This window comes from Cynara cardunculus (genome assembly GCF_001531365.2).
Source record: "Cynara cardunculus var. scolymus isolate 2C chromosome LG 6, CcrdV1, whole genome shotgun sequence".
NCBI lineage: Eukaryota > Viridiplantae > Streptophyta > Magnoliopsida > Asterales > Asteraceae > Cynara > Cynara cardunculus.
This window is the reverse complement of record NC_037533.1, coordinates 3,827,299-3,849,328: the sequence shown is the minus strand read 5'-3', so window position 1 is coordinate 3,849,328 and position 22,030 is coordinate 3,827,299. Positions and strand designations below refer to the sequence as shown.

The following is a 22,030-nucleotide window of genomic DNA, read 5'->3' as shown; positions in this document are numbered from 1 at the left end:
CATAAAGCATTTAAAATTTGTACTTTAAAATTTGATGCTTGTGGCATGGTTTGAAGATGCCACAAATTATCTACCAAACACTGTTGTTTTTCTGTTAAAATGATTCCAGTCATAGGCCGGAATTTTTTGGTCATATCGAAACATTTTTGGAGTGCAATATTTCCAAAAGATTCATACTGTGGAGTTTGTRTTTTTACTGCTGGTTTGGGTGGCCTTATACGAGGTGATTGTGTAAAATGTAATGGTGAAGAGGTTTGTGTAATCTGTAGGGGTGAAATATCTTCAAGACCAGCTACATCTTGAGAATCCTGTAGATAACTGTGATCATATTTATTGAACCTGTTGTTTTAATGAAGGCTATATCATTATTTTGTTCTTGAGACATTTGAGAAATATCTTCTTTTTTATTTGTTTGGGCTTCTAAATCTTCTATTCTTTCTGTTAAGCTATTTATTATTTTATTTATGCCTGTAATGTTTTCTTCTAGATTATTTATTTTTAATTTATATAATTCTGCAATTATTTCTAATTTTTCAATGTTTCTTTTGTAATTTGTTGTAATATATTTTAAATAATGTTATATATATATATATATATATATATATATGAGATAAATGTTTCTTTTTGTAATTTGTTGTAATATATTTTAAATAATGTTATACCGGTAGAATTTCATATTAAATATATATTATGATTTCCTAGTAAAACCCATAATTGGTCCAAACTACCTAATTAGGCATGGGAATTGATCCCGACCCGTCGGGGAACCCGGTCCACCCATCCCGGTTAGGGACGAGGACTCTCCGTTACACCGGGTCTCGGGGATGGGGACGAGGATCCCCGTTTGGCTCAAGTCGGAGATGGGGGACGGGGATGGGTATCGCAGCCCCCGTTCCGTAACCGTATATACAACCCTTGACATTTGTGCAACAAATACAACTCAATCTCAACCGTCCATTTCATTTGATTAATATGTGATTTCATAGAAGTTTTTATTGTTTTCTAATATAAAGTATCGATCATAATTATTGAATCATATTCATCTTCCATAAATATTCAAATCATAATAAATGAACTCTCATCATTTCCATAAATATCTCAATACATTGGGTTGCATTGGTTGTACAAATATGATGAGTTGTATTTGAACCAAACTATATATAGAGAGAGAGAGAGGTTGGTTATTATACAACCCTGGTCATTTGTGCAACCTATACAACATAATCTCAACCGTTCATTTCATTTGATTAATATGTGATTTTATAAAGATTTTTATTATTTCCTAATATAAAGTATTAATCATAATTAACGGAACGTATTCATCTTCCATAAATATTTAAATCATAATAAATGAACTCTAACCATTTCAATAAATATTTCAATTTATTGTGTTGCATTGGTTGTACAAATGCGATAAGTTGTATTTGAAATAAACCCTATATATATATATATATATATATATATATATTAATAAGTTATATTATTTATTTATATTAAATCGGTAAATGGTAATTTCTAATTCAATATATTTTGGATATTACTAAATATGGTTTTTGATATTACTCAATATGTTTTTGGCACATGTGATGTTAATTTTTTTAGATTAAATTTGATTTCTTTTGGTTTTCAATTTATTAATTATTATATGATGATATATAGTTTTTGTACTAAATTAAATTCTTTTTGATTTTAGGTTTACTGGAAAAATATAAGATTTAAACATGTGTAGCGTCTCACACATTAAAGTTAAAAAAACTTATATAAACTATAAAAGAAAATCTCATTTCCCCGGTGGGGATGGGGATGGGGATGGGGACGGGGACAAAGATGGGGGATTGGGGATGGGAATTAAGATCCCTCTTCATTACCATACCTAATAATAACAAATGCTTTTTTTAACCACAAAGGTGGTATCTGAGTGCTTTGAGAAATAAAAATCTCTTGTGATCTTGGAGGTTTAAATGCGATGACTTCGGGCTATCTGCAAAACAGGTGGCCATCTTGAGATTAGTCAACTCGCATAACGAGTTGAATATCCAGATTAATAGGAAGGTGTTTGTGGTCTGATTTAATCACTTGCTAGTTAAATCATTCAATTTGAAAAGTGCTATTTTACTTTGATTTATAGTCTAAAGAGTTAAACCATTAAAACCAGACTCTAAAAAATGGAAAACCCACATGGGAGATAAATACAATTTTTTATTATTTTAATAAAATGTTATGCAAACTGGCGATTTTAATTTTACATTGAAAGCGAGTATTATATTATTATGCTTGACTCTTTGAATCATAAAAGGGTATAGTTGCCATAATTGCATAGAATCTTAAACTAAAATCAACGGCCCAGATTCTCCCGCTTGCTTTCTGGCTCCCCTTGTTATCTTCTCATCTTCTCCCACACTCTCACTCCTCCTCCTCCTCTCTCTCTCCAACCACCGTCTCTCTCTCCTCTTTCTTTCTAGCAACATAGATAAGTTAGAATTAGATAGGGAGAGAGAAGTGGAGATGATCTTGGGTAAAAGACCTCGGCCTCCGATCAAGAGAACCACCAGCATGACGGAGGTCACCTTGGATCTCAATCGCACCGCCGTTGGTGGTGGTCATGCCAACTCTCAACCACCGTATGATCCAAACAACCCGTTTACTATGAACCCATCTCCAGATGCTAATCTTGATCATCGGTTCTTCACACCCACCATTTCTCCGAGGAACCACCGCCGGAATTCAGCTGACCATATGGAATCAGCCCATTTCTTGACCGTTTGTCACCTCTGCAACCGCCGTTTGATCACCGGCCGTGATATCTTCATGTATAGGTACAATCTCAATTTCGTTACTAAGTTCAATTAATTGTCGATTGTTCTTTGATAATAACACATTTTTTAATGAGATTTTAGAGTTAAAAAAGTATTAAAAATTGAATTTTTTTTGCAGAGGTGATAGCGCATTTTGTAGCTCCGAGTGCAGACAAGAACAGATGAATCAAGATGAGAAAAAAGACAAGCATCCATTGGTACCCAAAAAGCCAGCTGCCATTATTTCAGAATCTTCATCATAAGACTGGCTTAACAGATACAGAAGATCTTAATGGGGTTTGAATCCATGTTTATATGATCCGGAGTCTTTCAAATATATATACATGCATTTTTATGTATGTATATACATAATCTGTATGTATTGTGTATGTGTGTTTTATGAAATAGTTCCAAAGTTATTATTCATGTGATTCAACATTATAATCATTGCATTAGAAGAATGTAGGACATTTGGTTTCGCAATGATGATCTTGCACTGTTCTGCGGGACTTTTAAACCAACATTCAAACCATCTAATGTATGTTTGATTTATCTTTTACATGATACTTTTGAGATAGTCAACCCGTACGTTGATTTGTCTTTTGGGATGGCCAGCCTGTATGCTGCTGTTGCAAACCTTTTGCACATTATAACCATTTTTGTATACAGGGATGTAGTGGAAAATTACATCTACCACGGATTCGATCCAGACAATGTTAAATTTGTGTAGACGTGGAGGTTCACTTATGATGACTGCAAGTCATTCATGGTCACTTTAAGGGATTATTTGATGTGCATAAACTGCCTTGAAAATCCACAGTTAACTAAAAAAGATGATCAAGCTATAATGACACGACTATTTAATCGGTGTGACGAAGTCCGCATACATTTTTGTTTTTAATAGCTTTTCAGTAATTAAAAATCAGATATGTAAACTTCAAAAAAGTTATAATATAATATTTGATAACCATGAACCTTTAAATTTATTGTGTGTTTGTTTAAAAATATTATTCACGTGCATATATATAGAGTTGGGTTCCATGAAAAATGGGAAGATTTCTTCATATCGTTTAATTGCCATCGAGCCTGTAAAGATAACCATATATAATGTGAAGGTCATGTATTCTGGAATTTAGGTCATGAGAAGGTCACAACCTTCAAATAATAGAATCTTCACACAATATAGAGGTATCTTCACATATTTCTCAAATTATAGGAAATTTGAAAACTGCTCACAAACCATGAAAACGGTCAATTTGATTGTTTATTTTATTGAAAATTTTTCATGAAATTGTTAATATGATGAAATTGTTTCAAATAATTCATTTTTTGATGAAATTGTTTCATATATTTTTGTTTCTATGTAAAAATTAAATTGTTTCCTGTATTTCTCAAATAATTATGGACATTATAATCTTCATTCTCTTAATTTTAGTAAACAAATTTCATCAAAATGAGAAATACATGAAACAATTTAATTTTACATAGAAACAAAAATATATGAAATATTTTCATCAAAAAAAATGAATTATTTGAAATAATTTCATCATATTAACAATCTCATAAAAAAATTCTCTAAAATAAACAATGAAATCGAGGGTTTCACGGTTTGTACAAATGACTTAGTTTGCAAAATATCCCTCTTCTAGACTTGGGATAATGTGAGATCAACATGTTTTCATGAGACCCGTGAGACCATTTTTTTATACTTGAAACTTCACAGCAAAACGCTGTGAAGGTAACCTTCACTTCACAGTGTTTTTGCTGTGAAGGTAACCTTCACAATGTTTTTGATGTGAAGGTTTGGGTTTTTTTACCTTCACAACGTTTTGTTTCAAATGTAAGAAAATGGTCTCATGGGTCTCACAAAAACATGTTGGTCTCACGTGAACCCAACCCCCTCCCTTATGTATATACATACATATATACATGTACGTATATAGGGGGCAGGGTGGATCTGTGTGTTAAGTAGAGTTTTCAAGGCTAAGTATTACTCTTGCGGAGACTTTTGAGGAATATTGAGAAATTATTCTGACCTAGAGGTGTAAAGGAGATTAATAATTAGCCACCAAGGAGAAATATTGTGGATAAAACTGTATGGCATGAAAGTCCTATGGAGTTTATTCCGTCAAAAGTTGTTATCTCTTGCTAGAGAGGTGTTGAAGCCTAACTCTAACATTTTGTGGAAGGAAATTAAATGAAGATCTGGAACGTAGATAATTCTCATGAAGTTAGAAGTTTTGCATAGCGGTTCGTGGCATGTTACTCGATAGGGTTAATCTGCAATGTCGTGGGGTTATGGTGCGTTGCAACTGTATCATTTGTGACTCTAATTTGGAAAATTTAAATGCACATGGCATGTGTTTGTTGATTGCCTATTCACTAGGTAGGTTTGGAGAGAGGTTGGTATATGGGAGTCAATGTGGGTAAAACTCGAGACTTTCCATAACATGTAACATTATCAAATTTAGAGAAAGCGACTAATTTAAAATGTCCAATAAAAATACACCAAATTAAGAATTAAATCTCTTTCTAAAAGTCATTAGTTGATTATCTACAATGCCAATCTAGAATTTAATTTTAAAACATAATATTTCAACCTTACACAAGTCTATAATTAGGGACGGGCGTTACTAAAACCCAATAACTTGTTGCCACCTCCAACATATTAAGGATGTCCCTCGGATAGCTATTTCCTTTGCATGCATCTAATTAGCACTCAATTCTTCACGATGATGCTAGTATCATTCCCCAATAAGGACTTGATGCACATGCTGATAAATAAAAAGAGTCAGACTTAATTCCTAGTGAATTCAAACAGTTTTCATCATAATCATAAAACATCAAAAATGAAAGACTGTTGGTTTAAGCCATAATTTCATGAATGAAATATCTTTATCGTAATCTTTCCGAGACCCACCATTTTTCTTGATGAAAAAATATTAATCAAAATGCCCATTTTTACGCAATCAAAACCCAACACTCACATAGTTAAATCATCTTTACTCTTGGAAGGGTGTAAGACATCATAAGATGGCGAGAGAGACCCATTTTACCATTAGTTGTGACCGAACACATAAGTAAGCAAAAATTCAATGTTATATATAAGCATCGCATATAGATAAATAAACATTGACATCAACCTTACCCGAGTTTTTAGTCAAATGGGTTAACAAGCTCAACTCTATCCAAGTCTTTCGCTTGGGAAGTCACCCAGTTCAACTTTATTCGAGTCTTTACATTGAGAACTCTTGAATCCAAGTTAAGCTCGTTCACTAGAAATGATAGCCCCTACAGACTACTCGATTATCAAGTTCAACTATATCCAAGTCTTTACCTTGAGTCCCCCACCATGGATTACACAGTCATCAAGTTCAACTCTATCCAAGTCTTTACTTTGAGTCTTTTGTTGATCCGAGTTTCTAGATATAATTACAGGGATAATGTGATAGTCGGGTTTGTGGTTATAAAGTTTTGGGGTTGCTTTTTGATAAGTATTGAAAGTTAAGGGGTTGTTCTGAAAAAATGGTTTAAAATATCTCAACTATACATCGTCTCTTATTTAAAAAGCATTATATGTTTTCTTTTACTTTTAAAGTGATAAGAAGGGTAAAAAGTTGGTAGTTTTGTTCTCTAGTTCGAAGAAAAACAGAAGGAAGAGAAGAAGATTTGATACGTGATTTCATCAGATTTTCGTTGTTGTTTAAGTCTTCATCTCTTTGTGTTACAAGGTGAGTTTTTATATTCAAAGCATCATTCGATTTGCTTTAATAAGGTTCCATACGTGAGGTGTTATGAATATAATTATATGCTATTTATTAGCAAAATCTTGGGTTTTGATGCATTATTATCATTTGTTTGTAATAAAAGTAGTATAATCAGGAGTTGGGTATTATTTGGTAATAAGGGTGTCATAATCAGGAGCTGGGTATTATTTGGTGATAAAGGTGGCATAAACAGGAGTTGGGTATTATTTGGTAGTTAGGGTGACATAATCAGGAGTTGGGTATATTTTTTGTAATAAATGTGGCATAATCAGGAGTTGGGTATACTGGGATAAAGGTGACATAATCAATTTCTGGAAATGATGATCCTTGATCATGGGATACTATTATCGCATCAATATGATGCAATGAGTTGAGGTGATCGCATCAGTGTGATGCAACAAAGTGGTTTATCGCGTCCTTGGGGTGCGAGGAGATGGTTTATCGGATCCTGGTGATGCGAGGAAATTGGCTTATCACATCAGTGTGATGCGACAAAAATGGGGTTATCGCATCAGTGTGGCGCGACAAAGGGAAGTTATCGTATCTGCGTGATGCGAGAAGTTGTGTTCATCGCATTCTGGGGGTGCAACAAGTGTGCTTATTGCATCCATATTGTGTGACGAGTTGGGTTTATCGCATTAGTTGGATGCAACAAAATGTGCTCATATATACGTTTGATGTGATAATTGGTGTATTATGAGTTTGATGCGATAAATTGTTTATTATGTTGTTCAATGCAATAAAATGGGGTTGTCTCATCTCTATGATGCGACAAAAGAAGGTTTGTTAAAATAAATCTTATTTTTATGATATCTTTGATGAAGGGTTTTCCAAAAAACGATTAGTGATTTTCACCCTATAATTGCAAATAAGGGAACTACTCACTAGACCTTGTAGTCTAACCATTGTGGTCTAACCTTCATTTTATGTTTAAAAATATGCATTACAGGACGGACATCGGTTGAAGGTAAAAGGAAAGAGAAGATGTGAAGGGGGATTATGATTGCTTTACATATGTGGATTTTGATAAGCTGGATAGGTTCATGTACTTGCAAATGTGTTGTATACAAGTCATGTCCTTGGTGTGAACGAAAAATTTATAGCTACTTTTATATGTAGCAATTTGTATATTGAAACCAATGTGTATATGTGTATTTCATATTATATGAAATATGTGGAGTTTATGCAAATATGGATTTGGGGTGTTATAGATAACTATCACATTCCAAACAGACTCCTATGCTTATGGATCCATTACATTACAGTCTAAATTACATCACTTCAACTGAATGATCAACGCACTCAAAACAAGTAGTTTACAATCAATATGTCATAACCACATATAAAATCTAAAAGCACAACATAGAGCAAAACAAACCCGGACAAATCTCTCCAAGACTCATTTAAGTTAAAATCGAGCTGTAAGCTCAACAAATCCATTGACTACAATAAAAGTCAACAAAAGGAATAAACCTATTTAACTAACTTTGATGCAAATACATGCTCCAAATGCATGATTAATTTAAAAACCTATCATTGGTTGAGACAAACCATTTTCCAAATGAAATCATATCTCGTATATTTCCAAAATGCCTCATAATACAATAACATACATTTTCCAAGCGGTTTAGAAAACCAATTACACCAAAATGCATTAATATTAAATAATCTCTATTTGTACAATAAATCACCAATAGTACACATTCTTGAGATTTATTTATCAAAATATCCAAAAACCCAAATATACGCATTTCATAAGATTTATTAACCCCAATTTACCAAATGTACGAACTTTGTCAAATACTTAGCACATTTGATAAATATCAAGTAAAGAATATTTAATACTTCAAAATACACATTACGGCATGTGCATAGTTTTCAAGCAACTTGAACTCACCTTGCCAGGTTAAATTAAACCTAAGTTCCAAAATCTGATTTATCCGCATGCAGCGAGGTTTCCTAGAATTGTGGCCGAGTTTTCCCGTATGGAGCCCCCTTTGCCCGCAAAATTCCATAGGATGAAGACTTTAGATCTATGATGCCAAACTCTCATAACACTTCATCTACATCAAACCTCAACAAATATATCATCAATTAAGAGATGGAGGTTTAAGGGTGAGAAGAACCAAATCCTAGATCAAAGGATGGATATTAGATCTTACCTCTCAACTTGATAGCTCTAAATCATCAAGAGAAGCTTCCAATGATCCTTAAAATCGAATCGTGAGGCTCCCAAAAATCCAGATCCTAGAGAGGGAAGAAGTAGAGGAGAGATCGAGTAGGAGATGAAATGAGAAGAAAAGTGAGAAAAATCATACTTCAAAAACGTCTGAGTCCATCCCTGCGGCCTTGCCCGCGACTTCAGGTCGTGCGGAAAGTCGCGTGTGTCTCCACGGGCTTCGAATCTAGTGAGTTTCATGGTCTTAGTCATGCCTATAGGTTGCGGGCCAAGTGTCGCTTTGAATTGTTTCCTAACCGTTCTCCTGGCCATCCACCGAACGTTTCCTCAGCCGTTCTTCGACTGTTTTTAGGAAATTATGGGCGTTACATAACATTACTTCTTTGTTCTATCCTCAAACTCTACAATAATTATCGCAAAATTGCTTACGATTATGTGGAGCATTTGAAGCCATAGAAATGCAAAACTATGGCAAAATAAAAATGTTACTTCCTCTACTCAAACGTTGCAAAACATCTTGGAGACTCTGGTGATTGGAAGAAGGCAAAATATTTGAAGGCTTATCGAGACTTGAACATGAGTCCTACCCCTTGAGCATAATGACATACGTCTCCTTTTGAACATCCTGAACTGCAACACAAATGCTGCAATCATAGAGCATATGTTTGTGCAAGAGTCGTCGTTATGACTCGTGGTGATAATGAGAATTTTGTAGTTGTTCAAACACATAATGTAGGTGGGGTCCCGCTAGTCAAGGAATGTCGAGCTCTTTCCCTTGTTGAAGTTATCTTCTGGGTAAAACTCGAGGTTCAAATGGTAGTCTTTAAATCAAACGCTAAACAGGTTGTAGATGTCAGCCATGCTTCAGGGGACGATGCATCTGAGTTTAGGAATATTATCTCAAGATGTAGTATCATTCAACAAGACTCTTATTTGTCTACTTTGTTTGCCGACAAGCTAATGGGGTTGTTCACTCATTGACTTATAAATCTCATTTATCATCTTGTCTCACACTTTATTATGATATGCGGAGTTTTCTTACTTTCTCTATGAACATTATCTGTCGATTTGGACTCATTAATAAAATTTAGTAATTTTTGAGTCGGAAAAATCAATTACTTCATTTTAACTTTTTGTTTATCATAAGCCCAACCTCTTTCCCTTATTGTATTGTTTAATATTTTAGAGTGATTAAATGCAACTTATTTTGTTATAGATTTTAGTTTGGGAAATGTATGTTTTAATATGTAATGTTGATAATGTAATTATTTTATAAACTACATATCTTTAAGTAATTCTTTTATAAACTACAAATCTCTATTAAAATATATGCTTTCTAAAAAAAGATATATACAGGGGTAGGTTTCGTTAGAGATCTAAAATTGATTAGGAACCCGAAAATCACCCACAAAGCGACACTTTGCATATTCATCATGAATATTGTAACATATTCATTATGAATGTGTGATTTATAATGAAAAACACTTTCGTACGAATGTGTTATTCATGATAATATTTATCCTAAAGAGAAACACATGACGCGTTTATATTTATCATGCGAAGTTTTCTCATTTTATTATTATATTTACTATAATAGGTTTGATCCCGTGTATTACACGGGGTAATTTTAAGAAATTAAATCATGTCAAGAAATTTATCTTACATATACGAATGATCATCGAAAATGCGATGCTACTTCAGACTTATAATCTTGAAAAAATTATCTGAAATATAACTCTGAATTATTTCTTTGGGAACATAATCCATAACTTTGATATAACCACACCACATGGACGACATCTGTAATTTACTCTAGGGAAAAGTTCAAAAAAACCCAATGGACTTTACTGTTTGGAACGATTAAACCATTGGACAATTTTTTGGAACAAATAAACCCTTGGACTTTGGTATATTTTAGCGCAACTTTTGGTATATTTTGGCGTAACTTTTGGTATATTTGGCGCAATTGTTGGTATTTTTTGGCGCAACTTTTGGTATATTTGGCGCAATTGTTAGTATTTTCTTTGCGCAACTTTTGTTACATACTTTGGTTCAACTTTTGTTACATACTTTGGTTCAACTTTTGTTACATACTTTGATTCAACTTTTGGTATATATTTTCGTTTAACTTTTGGTAAAATTATGTCCAAAATGTGTATGCAGATTATTATGCTTTGGATACAACTTTTGTATATTTTACGATTAGTAATGAGAATGGTATATTTGTTTTTTTAATGTAAATACTTTTTTCGTTCAAAAAATATTTATAAACTTGATCGTTCAAAATATGAAAATCCATTGTTTTTTCATACCTTTGTCACTAACAAAATGTATTTAACATATTTTAGAAAGTCCAAGGACTTATTTAACAGGTTTTGTAAAGTCCAAGAACTTATTTAACAGGTTTTAAAAAGTCCAAGGGTTTATTTGTTCCAAAAAATTGTCCAATGATTTAATCGTTCCAAACAGTAAAGTCCATTGGGTTTTTTTGAACTTTTCCCTTTACTCTATAATAAAAAGAAATGTCTCCTCTTTTTTTATATTGGCAAACCTAACAAAAGGAAAGGTAACGTTTGAATCTTAATTCACTATGTTTTCTATTAATACATCGATTATGTATTAAAGATCATGGCACCCTTCACAGTAAAATAATAACTACAACGTAGATGACTTGGTGCACAACCACCACCCTTTAATCCCAAATGTCACGGCTAACGCTTTGTAAAACGACACCATAATCCAATATGTCGCTACTTTCCGATGCAGAATTTGGCAAAAATATTAGTCAAAACCTCTTCGGATATATCTTCTCCATTTATTTGGCCAAGTGCAAGTGCGGCGTCCCTCAAATCTATCGTCCAAAAATCAAACGGAAGATCATCCTCTATCGATGACTTCAACCTCGTTAAAGACTCCTTTGTTCGAAGAAGTTGCTCACATTGTCTCTAAAATACAATATTCATCAAATCAGTCAAATATTATCATCATATCAAAGAAGGCTCCATTCTAGCAAGAAAAGTGAAATTTTAAAGAATACCATCCAATTCCGTCATAACCACTCAGACTTCGACACATGTACTCCGTAAAGGGAAATTGCTTAACTAACCATTTCTACCGGACAAATTTACCTCTTACCCATTTCTCTAACAAAATGTCACTACTTTAAGTAGCAACTCCTTAACTTGCAGAGGGGTCAAAATATTAATAAATAAATAAATAAAGTTTATGAACATGGTCTTGCAATTTACAAATTTGGTCCCTCTACTTATGGACCATGTTCAGAAACTTCTTTTTATTAGACTTTGACCTCTCAGCAAGTCGAGGAGTTACTACTTGCGAAGGCAGTGAAATTTTTGAAAATTTGGCCGAGAAATGACCAAGAGTTGATATATACAAGGCTGAAATGGCTATTTTGAGCAATTTCCCTTCCCAAAAATTGGCAAAAAATTTTATTTTCAGATGCTTCACCTATTTGATTTTTCTGCTGATTTAGGCCCACCAACCGAGAAAAAGTGGATTCCACCGATTGGCAGAATTGATTGGCAGAATTGATTGGCGAAATTAGGCACTATTTCTTTAAAACCCACCAAAAATGTGCTACTTTCTTCATTTTTCTTGCTACAAAGTGCTAGTTTGGAGGAAAACTCATTATTAACTAATCCTGTCAAGAAATAATATTATCGAACCTGGTTCACAGCCCACTTTCGTCCACCTGCAGGAATGTTTTCGAGGCCAACGAGCTCAAGAATTGCAGTCTCCAAATCCGAAATTCCTTCACCTGTTATAGCGCACGTATGAATACGCTTACTAAAAGATTGGTCATCTACAGTGTTGGCAAACTCGGAGCATGCAGATGGGGCGCAATCGATCTTGTTGATCGCCAAAATCACTGGCGATCCAGAGGCGGCCTATTGTCGCAAAAAAAATAAAAAAATCAAGGGTGTTAGTTAATTTGGTGCAAGACTGTTTTTTTTACAGTCACCAAACAAAAATCATACATTTACAGTTGAACGTTGAGCGAAATCCCTTTTAGCAAATTTCCCATTTTTTGTGAACATTTTGGAAGAAAGCAGCGGTGAGAGGGGTCGAACCAACTAATCTATTACGATAATTGTAACACCCTAGTTTTTTTATTTGCTAAATCTCAATGTTTAAGTTTTAAATACAAGATTTTGTAAGTAAATTAAGAACTCTTAAAAAAGTCCAACAGCTGTAGCATTTATTAAACTATCATATTTATAAGGCAAGTAGCTTACAAAGCTACTTATAAACAAACAACATGAGCCACAAAAATCTTATGACAAAGCAAGCTAGTTATGAGTTGTCAAGGCTAAAAGCATGTGTTGGCAAAATTCATGATGACAAGCAAGAGCTAAAAGCATGACAAATAAAAGCTAGAAGCAAGAGGTGTCAAGATTCTTTTATATTAAGCATGAGGTGTCAAAATTCTCTTATCCTCTAAAATGAGGTGTTTAACTATCATAAGAATACAATTTTGGGAGCAAGAAAAACAAGTAGCTAATGCAATGAATTTACCTATAAATAGTAATTGAAGTGTTACCATTAGTTCCATAACAGAAATAAGAAATCCCTCTTTATACCTAATCAAGCTTGAAGATAGGAATTAAGGGAAAAGGGAGGCATAATCAAGGTGAGTACGTTATGAGATTTACTGGGATACATGAAAGAGTATTGCCATATATATAAATGTTTTATGTATGCATGAAAGAGTATTGCCATATCTTCTTGTAAACGTTATGTTACAATTATGTGCCAAAGTACACCTTTTATGTCATGATGCACATGTGGTATATGAAAGTTTTTATACATGTTAAGTATAACCATTTAAACATCCAACGTACGGGATATAGAAAGAAGGTACGTCTTCCAAACGGACCTTATTGGGCAGCCCTTATGTGGACCCGAGGTTAAAGAACCTGCGAGAAGTTGGTTTACTTAACATGTAACCATGAGATCTAAAAGAAATGTTTTATACATGAAAATTTTATAAGAATTATTTTAACTATTTGGAAAGAATGTTTTATCATGAAACCATAACTACTCACTAAGTTTAAAGCTTACGTATTCATGTATGTATCTCAGGAATCAAGGAGTAGAAACAAGCTGGAGTGTTGCTATTCTAAGATAGTAGAATATTATAAGTTGTAAATTTCCGCATTTCCGTTGCTGTAATAACTCTATTATAATTAAACAAAAGTTTAAGATATAAAGTTTCTTTCATTCACTTGTACTAAGGGCAAAGGACTATACCCCCGGGAATGGGATGTTACAATTTTGTGGAGAATGTCCAATTCAAGCTTTCACCTTTATGGTCAGATGGTGTCACCACTTGAAACTTTTTCGACATTGATGTTAGATTAGAAATAAACAGTGTGAAAAGAAATACACAAGCGGATATCCTACAATTATAGTAGCAAAAAGGAAAAGAAGTTGTGAGACCTTAGTGCGTTTTATTCTATCGAGCAGTTGGGCATCCTCCATGGTCCATCCATCAACGGCACTAACCGCCATGATAACAACATCAGCACCCATAGCAACAGCTTCTGATCTCTCAACACCTATATATACATATATGTGAATCATTATAAACTATTCCAACAAAAACAAGCATATAAGCAAAGGAGGAATGCTTTCATTTATAAATAAAGGATGGTCTCACCTATCTTCTCCACGATATCATCAGTTTCTCTGATCCCAGCTGTATCAAGTAACGTCACCGGGATGCCGTGAACCGTCACATTGGCTTCCACGACATCCCGTGTTGTTCCAGCAATGTCTGTAACTATTGCCCTTTCACTCTGAAAGCTAAATCATAAATGCTCAATGAGAGAGCCAATAAAATATGTATCATAATTAAGGAACAAAAATTTTGTTTCTTGATGATAATGTAACAAAATTAATAATCTGCAACGGTGATTAAATGTGTTTACTTTTAATTGTAGAAGAAAGTTGTGTAATTAGTAAGGGCATACCTTACTCCATGAGTTGAGCAGACTAGATTTCCCGACATTTGGCCGACCAATAATGGCTATCTGTAAATAGCATGTATAGGTGAGAATCTTTTGTTAAAAAGTCTAAAATTATATATAAGACGTTAGAAACTTCATCAACCAAGGACCATCGAGAACGAAGGGCCAAAAACGAGAGTGATTTTGTTGGAACCCCTAAAAATCAAAAGAAAACTCAAGTGCGGGCTTTGAAATGTTGAAGGATGTTGTTTTGACTTTTACATGGTCAAATAGAAGCTTTCTTGATCTAATATTCTATGTTTTTCTATTTTTTATATAAGAAGCTAAAGTTTGTGAAAAAGAGAAAGTTCGCCAAAAAGTTTGAGGAATTAGAACAAAGAAGACTTCGAAAAAGAACTTGAGAAAAAAGAATATACGCTAAATTTTGAAGAAAAAAATTTAAGAGGTTGTTTGGTTGGTTTTTCATCAAGTCCTGTATGGATAAAGCTGTATGTATGGGTTAATCTGTCTGTATAGATTGCGTTGGTTTTGTTTTGGGAGGGTTTTTTCATAAATGGAAGGAGTGAGTCTTTTAATTTTTAATTAGGAGGGGCAGATTTGACTAAAAACTTGGCTTTCTGCATAAAGCTCAGCGCTAAAAGCTTACTAAACAAGCCATTTTCTATATCATTAAGCCACTAACAAACAGTCATGTATAGTTGACCGAATAAGCTGCATGTCCCATTAAGCTCCTTAAGTTGCTGACAAATAGTTATAAGTAAGCAACGACATAAAAACAGAAGTAGATGCAAGAAACATGAAAGCATAAGTTTGCCCCAAAAAAAGAAGTGTTTCATGTTAATTGGATATCCCATAAAGAAAAATGTTGTAATTTTCATGGAAGAGAGTAAGTATGATTTGGCTAACCACGAGGGTGGTGCCTGATTGGTTTGAGTTTGGCTCCAAAGGTCAAAAGTGTCAGGATGTCCCAGGTTCAAATCCAAGGAGGAACAAAATTCCCCTTGTGGCCACGGAGGTTCAAATGCGGTGACTCCGGGCTACGTGCAAAGCAGGTGGTCGCCCTGAGATTAGTCTGCTCGCATAGCGGGTTGGATATCCAGGTTAATCAAAAAACGAAAGTATGATTTGGCATGCCCCATTGTTTCTTCAATATCTAACAATAGCTTGTTTAATGTGTTGTAATTTATTTCAAAGATTGTATATTGACTATTTGACCATCTACAATAAGATGTGAGAACTCTTGAAGGCGTGTCAGAACATACCTGTAATCCCGATTGTAAAAATTTGTCATAGTTAGCAGTTTCCATTGCACTCTCCACATCATGTGACATTGCATGTATTTTACTCAGTATTAGATCCATATTTAGTGGCGGCATTTCATCGTCAAAATCTAATCGAGCTTCTATCTCAGTAAGCAACTCCATGCATTGTGCTCTTAGCGATTTGACCAATGAAGAGAAACCACCCTGCCATAAGAAGTTTTATTTTGATTATTAACTTGCTATTAGCTGCTAAAAAACTGACACGAAAAATTGAACTCTAGATGAAACAGGTTGCCTGAATTCCTGCCAATGCAGCATCGGCAGCAGCCACAGACTTGGCTGAAACGAGTTTTCCGACATCTTCTGCTTGAGAGAGGTCCAACCGACCGTTTAGGAAAGCACGAAGGGTGAATTCACCTGATACAATTAAGAATCAAAAAACCATATTTTAACTCCCAGACAAAGCTAATTGGAGATGTTGATGGTGATCTGGCACTCTAGTTTAATATATTATCCTTAGGGTCCGTGATTTCCTCTGCTACCCTAGCTTTTCTTTCATGCCTAGCTTAGCATAACCCATTAAGGGGCTGTTTAGTTCTTTTTCCATTAATTCTTGTATGGATAATGTTGTCTGTGTGGATTAATCTATCTGTATAGACAGGGAAGGTTTTTGTTTTGAGGGGGGTGTTTCATAGACGGAAGGAGCGTGTTCTTTAATTGGAAGGGGCAAGTTTGGAAAAAAAACATGGCTTTCTGCATAAAGCTCCCCCCTAGAAGCTTACTGAATAAGGCACTTTCTATATCATTAAGCCACTACCAAAAGCATGTATAGCTGACCGAATAACTTGTGAGTGCCATTAAGCTGCTAACAAACAGACCCTAAATTGTTTCTGCTTATCTTTCATGAACCTTATTGTAACTTGGTTGTCTTCATGGAAATATCCTCTCTACTCCACGTGGGGGAGGTAAAGTCTGCGTACATCGTACCCCTCTCAGACCCTACTTCTATGGGGTTTTTTGGGTTCATTTGGTTTGGTTTTTATATGTAGCTTGGGTCAAAAGATTGATATGAACCTAACTTGATAATGGAAACATTGGCATCATCATACCCTTGTACACAAGTTGCTGTTTCATGAATACATATCATTAACTTCTAGAAAACTTGTAAAATTATTAACTCAACCTGGTTCTGCAAGCCTTGCCCCAGCTTCTAGACAAGCTCTTAGCACACGATGTAGACAAACGTCACTCCCATGACATTGTAGCTCAACCACATCTTCTCGGGTGTATGATCTTGGTGCTAACATGGGTACCACTAGAACCTGCAAAAGAACAAAATCCCATAATCAAATTTGAGTTTTTTAGGGGGAATCACTTATAAGCAGACGATACAAATTGAGTTTGAGCTTTGTCAAAAGCTTTCCACCATACAAATCCGTCAAGAAAACCCAACTTAGAAAGAAAAGAAACGAAATTAATTCATTTAACCTCGTCAACAATATTGCCATGACAATCACAGACAACACCATATTCTACGACATGACTTGTAGGCTGCCAAGAAAAGTCCTTTTTCCTTCTCTTTGAGGGTTGAAAAACACGGCCAGCTATATCGACAGCTGAAGGACCAGATAACCTTATAATACCCACCGCACTCGCCTGCCCACCCAAAGAAGTGACAATGGCAGCAATTGTACTACTTGAATTCACATCCCGGTCTGATGGATTTAAGCCCTCTGAACTCAACCCGACCCGCTCATCTTTCTTCAATATTAAACTGTTCTCTGCAAATGATAAATAGAAGACACAGTTTATCATGAAAAGTACTAGAGAAACGCAATTTTTTCCCTATAATCGTATACACTCACACGAGCACGAATCTAGAAACTATAAATTAATCCCCTTCTCCTGTTCCATGTTTTTTATTATGGATTTCAAACGGATTGCTTTGTCAACTTCAAATTGAGTTGCACTGTAATTTTCTGAAGAAAGATGCCAGAATTCAACACAAAAGTACCTCAGTTTCAATCGAGAGAGAACAGAAGACAAATCATTATAAAGGGTATTAGAAAAATCAATCTATTTGCACACCCACGAGAAAATTGGAAGTATTCAAGACTAAGGTATTTGCTGGAATCAGGAGATAGTCGAATTACAATAAAGGGTATTGGTAAAAATAGAATCTTTTGCGGAAAAAAAAAAAAAAAGAGATTGTGAATGAAGACATGATACATACCTGTGGAGGAGAAATGAGGGGGGTTTGAGAAGGAGATGGGTTTAAGCGGAGAAGAAAAGAGGAAAAGAGGAGATAGGGTTTTAAGAGTACGGACTATAGCTATGGCGGTTCTGGGTTTTGATGTGTGATTATTCAAGTGTGTGAGAAAATGGCGGAACACAGGAAGAAGAGCCATAGCTAACCCTGGTCTTAATTCACCATTGTTTTGGATAGAAGGTGATTTTGCGGGCGGGCAGTGGGAGTGTCTAAAACCATAGCATAAAAAAGTTAGATTTTGGTTGGATGATCCTGGTAAACAAGTTAAAAAGCGCGGATTATTGGAAAGGACTGTTAATCTTGTCCGACAGACAAGGATCAAGAGTTTTATTGGTAAGTATAGGTGATGATTTTTTATCACGGTTAGCATAAATTGGGTAAATTGTTGCATACGATACTGTTTTAGTAGACAAAAATCTTACCCGATAAGTAAATCATAACGTTGAATTTTGCCAATAAGCATTTACCCGGGTAAGCGTTTGGTAAACGGCCCCTAAAGTCTTATACGAATAAAGTTGTCAGTATAAATTAATCTAGGTTGTTTGTATGAATTAATCTGTTTTGGGAGGGTTTTCTCATAGATGGGAGGAAAGTGTTTTAATTGGACGGGGTAAGTTTGAAAAAAGCTCGGTTTCTTGCTTAAAGCTCCCTCTAAAAGCTTACTGAATAAGACGATTTATATATCATTAAATCACTACTAAACAGTAATAAGCCGACTGGATAAGTTGTGACTCTCATTAAACTTATTAAGTTGTTAACAAACATGTCCAAGTACATTACTTTTTTCATGAAAATTGCTATTTTCATTCTCATATTTTAGAAATCACAAATTTTGATCTCTATAATTTACAATTTATCGTTGTTTTCATCCTTATAATTTACAATATGTAGTTGTTTTCATCATTATAGTTTACGATTTGTTGTTTTCGTCTTTATGATGTATATTTCATTCTAAAATAACAATGATCGAAAACCGCAATTTCAAAACCATAATAACAAAAGTTACAACTTTTAACAAACCATATGAATGAAAAACATAATTTACTCTTAAAAAAATCAAACCTATAGTCTATTATCACCAAAAAGAAAGGGAAATTTATAAAAATAACCGGTTTACACAACCCTTTGTTACAAAATAACCACATTTTAAAGGTTTTACCGGAATGACCACACGGCGATCAGTACACTACGGGGGCGATCCCCCCATTAAGTCTTAAAAAAATTCTTCAAAAGTCGAGATTACTGTTCATTCTCGTTGACCGTGTTTGACCTCGCCCCCGTAGTGTACGGATCGCCCCCGGGGGCGATCCGTGTGGTCATTCCAGTAAAACCTCTAAAATGTGGTTATTTTGTGGCAAAGGGTTGTGTAAACCGGTTATTTTTATAAATTTCCCAAAAAGAAATCAAACTTTAATCATATTTTATTTTTGTCATTTAAACGTCATCACGAAATATATGGTGTTTTCACTTTCGGTATGGTATCCTTTTTTACTCGTAGATTAGAGCTTTCATTATCAAACAAAATAATATTTTTACAGTCCCGTTGAAGATGTCCTCTAAACCAATTTCGACCAAACAAAGGTCATTGTTAGAAAACTTGTCCATGACTCCTTTTCTTTATAAATTCGTACCAAACCAACTTTTTTTTTTCATTGTTAGAAAACTTGTCCATAATCTTAACAAGCTCTTCATGTCATATTTTTAACTTATTTCATTTTCTTGTTATAGACCGAGATTGTTAGGATGATTTGATTAAAGTCGTATAATATTTGTGTGATAAAAACATGTTGATGTATGTTTTTGTTAATATTTTTCATATAACGGTATTAAAACCATTGTAACACCCTCGAACACCACATTTGCATATAACACATATTTCATTTCATAGAAATATAATTTACATCATAAGGTCCCACTAGTACAAGGATTACTATATGTACAAAATCTACATATAAAAATTTCAAAAAACAAATCATGTACTATTACATGTAATGTAACATGTATCTTCAAAAGCAGACAACAGATTAGGAAAATAATCACATTTTCCCTTTCCCTTTTATATTCTCGGACCCCGCTATTCCTGCATTGCATAATTTAAAACAGAAAATGAGGGTTAGACCAGATGGGTCTAGTGAGTAAATCCCTTATTTGCAAATGCAGGGTGATGAACACCAAAATAATGTAATTCTGCTTAGAAAATTCTGCAGTACAAATAAATGATACAGTTCACAATATCATGCAAAATATAGTACACCCAAGAACCTCAGTTCTATAAAATATCTCTGATTAGAGATCCAACGTTCCCAATATGAAACAAATATTGTAACCAAAACTTCTTGAATTAATAGACCATTCCTTTAAAAAATATTAACAGAAAAGATTTAAGGCAATACTTGCCTGATATGGCAAACCATTTTCCCCTTCTTAATAACATCTAAATTATTATTAAATAGAAATAATATCTTTAATTCATCAGGTCACAAAAAAATGATGATTCAAAGTTATTAGATCCAATTAGTAATAATAAGAGTTATAATATTATCCACATATGACAATGTCACCCTTATTCCAAGTACACCTCTCCTTGATATGCCACCCTTATTCCTCCATCAAAACAGGGCTACTTATCAGAACAGACAAAAGTCACTACGTCTGGGGGAACTATTACTTAAAACAAGTTTCATACCAAAACAGATTTACGTCACCACGCTTGGTAGAAACAATTTACAAAATCCACTTCCATACCAAAACAGAYTTATGTCACCACGCTTGGTAGGAAGGTTTCCCAAAATATATAGTTTCATACCAAAACAGACTTACGTCACCACGCTTGGTAGAAACATTTCCCAAAAATCTCGTTCCGAACCAAAACAGACTTACGTCACCACGCTTGGTAAGAACATATCTTTTTATTTAGAAAGATATAAAATACTCATTTTATAATCCATAATTAAACTCAATAATAGATATTTTAAACTATATAACAAGTCTAAAATATAAAACTCATGAAAAATTCCAAATAAAAAGTTATCCGGATATAAAGTCCGGACAACACTTGTCCCTTTTGTCCGATTTACTAATCCGGGCAACTCATCGCCCAAGACTTGTCCGATTAAACACTTGAAATTATTCCAACACTCTTGCCCGGATAACAAATCCGGACAATACATCGTCCAAAGCTTAACCGATTTAACACTTAGAGATATTCCAATTTCTATCCGGATAAGAGTCCGGACAATACATCGTCCAAAACTTGACCGGTTTAAAACTAAACCGCTTAATGCTTGGTCGGTTTAAGGCTTAATCGTCTAACCCTTGTCCGATTTAAACTTAATCCGGTCAGCCTTTGTCCGGATAAAACCCTTAAACAAATATATGATTTCTTTCCAATAATAATCAACATTCAAATAAAACCAGTAACAAATTTTATGTAAAAAGGTTTAGAAATCACTCACCTTAACAAACTTTTGAAATCAAATACTTGAAATCAATTTGAATCTCCAGACAAGAAATAATCCAGTCAACATCTCTTTTAAATCACACAACTTTAACAAAAGCAATAAGAGAAAATATGGAGGCTCAACCTCCCTTTTTATACTTTCCAAAACTAGAAGGTCGGCTAACAGCCCCTTCCTATGCTAACCATCTATGCACATGCATACATCCACACACCATACATTCAAAATATGCATGTGTGTAAAATCACACACACACACACACATATATATATATATATATATATACATTCAAAATATGCATGTGTGTAAA

The 22,030-nt window shown here is 34.3% G+C and overlaps 2 protein-coding genes across 2 annotated transcripts; one reads left to right on the top strand and one right to left on the bottom strand.

The window, feature by feature from the left end:
- The first annotated feature begins 2,386 nt into the window (after nucleotides 1–2,386).
- Nucleotides 2,387–3,354, top strand: LOC112514605. The gene is made up of 2 exons (XM_025121171.1): nucleotides 2,387–2,816; nucleotides 2,935–3,354. Exons 1-2 carry the CDS (start codon nucleotides 2,506–2,508, stop codon nucleotides 3,056–3,058), a joined length of 435 nt encoding a protein of 144 aa, XP_024976939.1. The 5' UTR covers nucleotides 2,387–2,505; the 3' UTR covers nucleotides 3,059–3,354.
- A 7,948-nt stretch (nucleotides 3,355–11,302) lies between these two features.
- On the bottom strand, nucleotides 11,303–18,435 carry LOC112514977 (tRNA modification GTPase MnmE). The gene is made up of 10 exons (XM_025121631.1): nucleotides 18,227–18,435; nucleotides 17,482–17,774; nucleotides 17,177–17,315; nucleotides 16,289–16,410; nucleotides 15,994–16,197; nucleotides 14,735–14,794; nucleotides 14,422–14,560; nucleotides 14,202–14,320; nucleotides 12,428–12,649; nucleotides 11,303–11,686 (listed from the first exon to the last, which is right to left on the bottom strand). Exons 1-10 carry the CDS (start codon nucleotides 18,399–18,401, stop codon nucleotides 11,492–11,494), a joined length of 1,668 nt encoding a protein of 555 aa, XP_024977399.1. The 5' UTR covers nucleotides 18,402–18,435; the 3' UTR covers nucleotides 11,303–11,491.
- Between the last annotated feature and the right edge of the window lie 3,595 nt (nucleotides 18,436–22,030).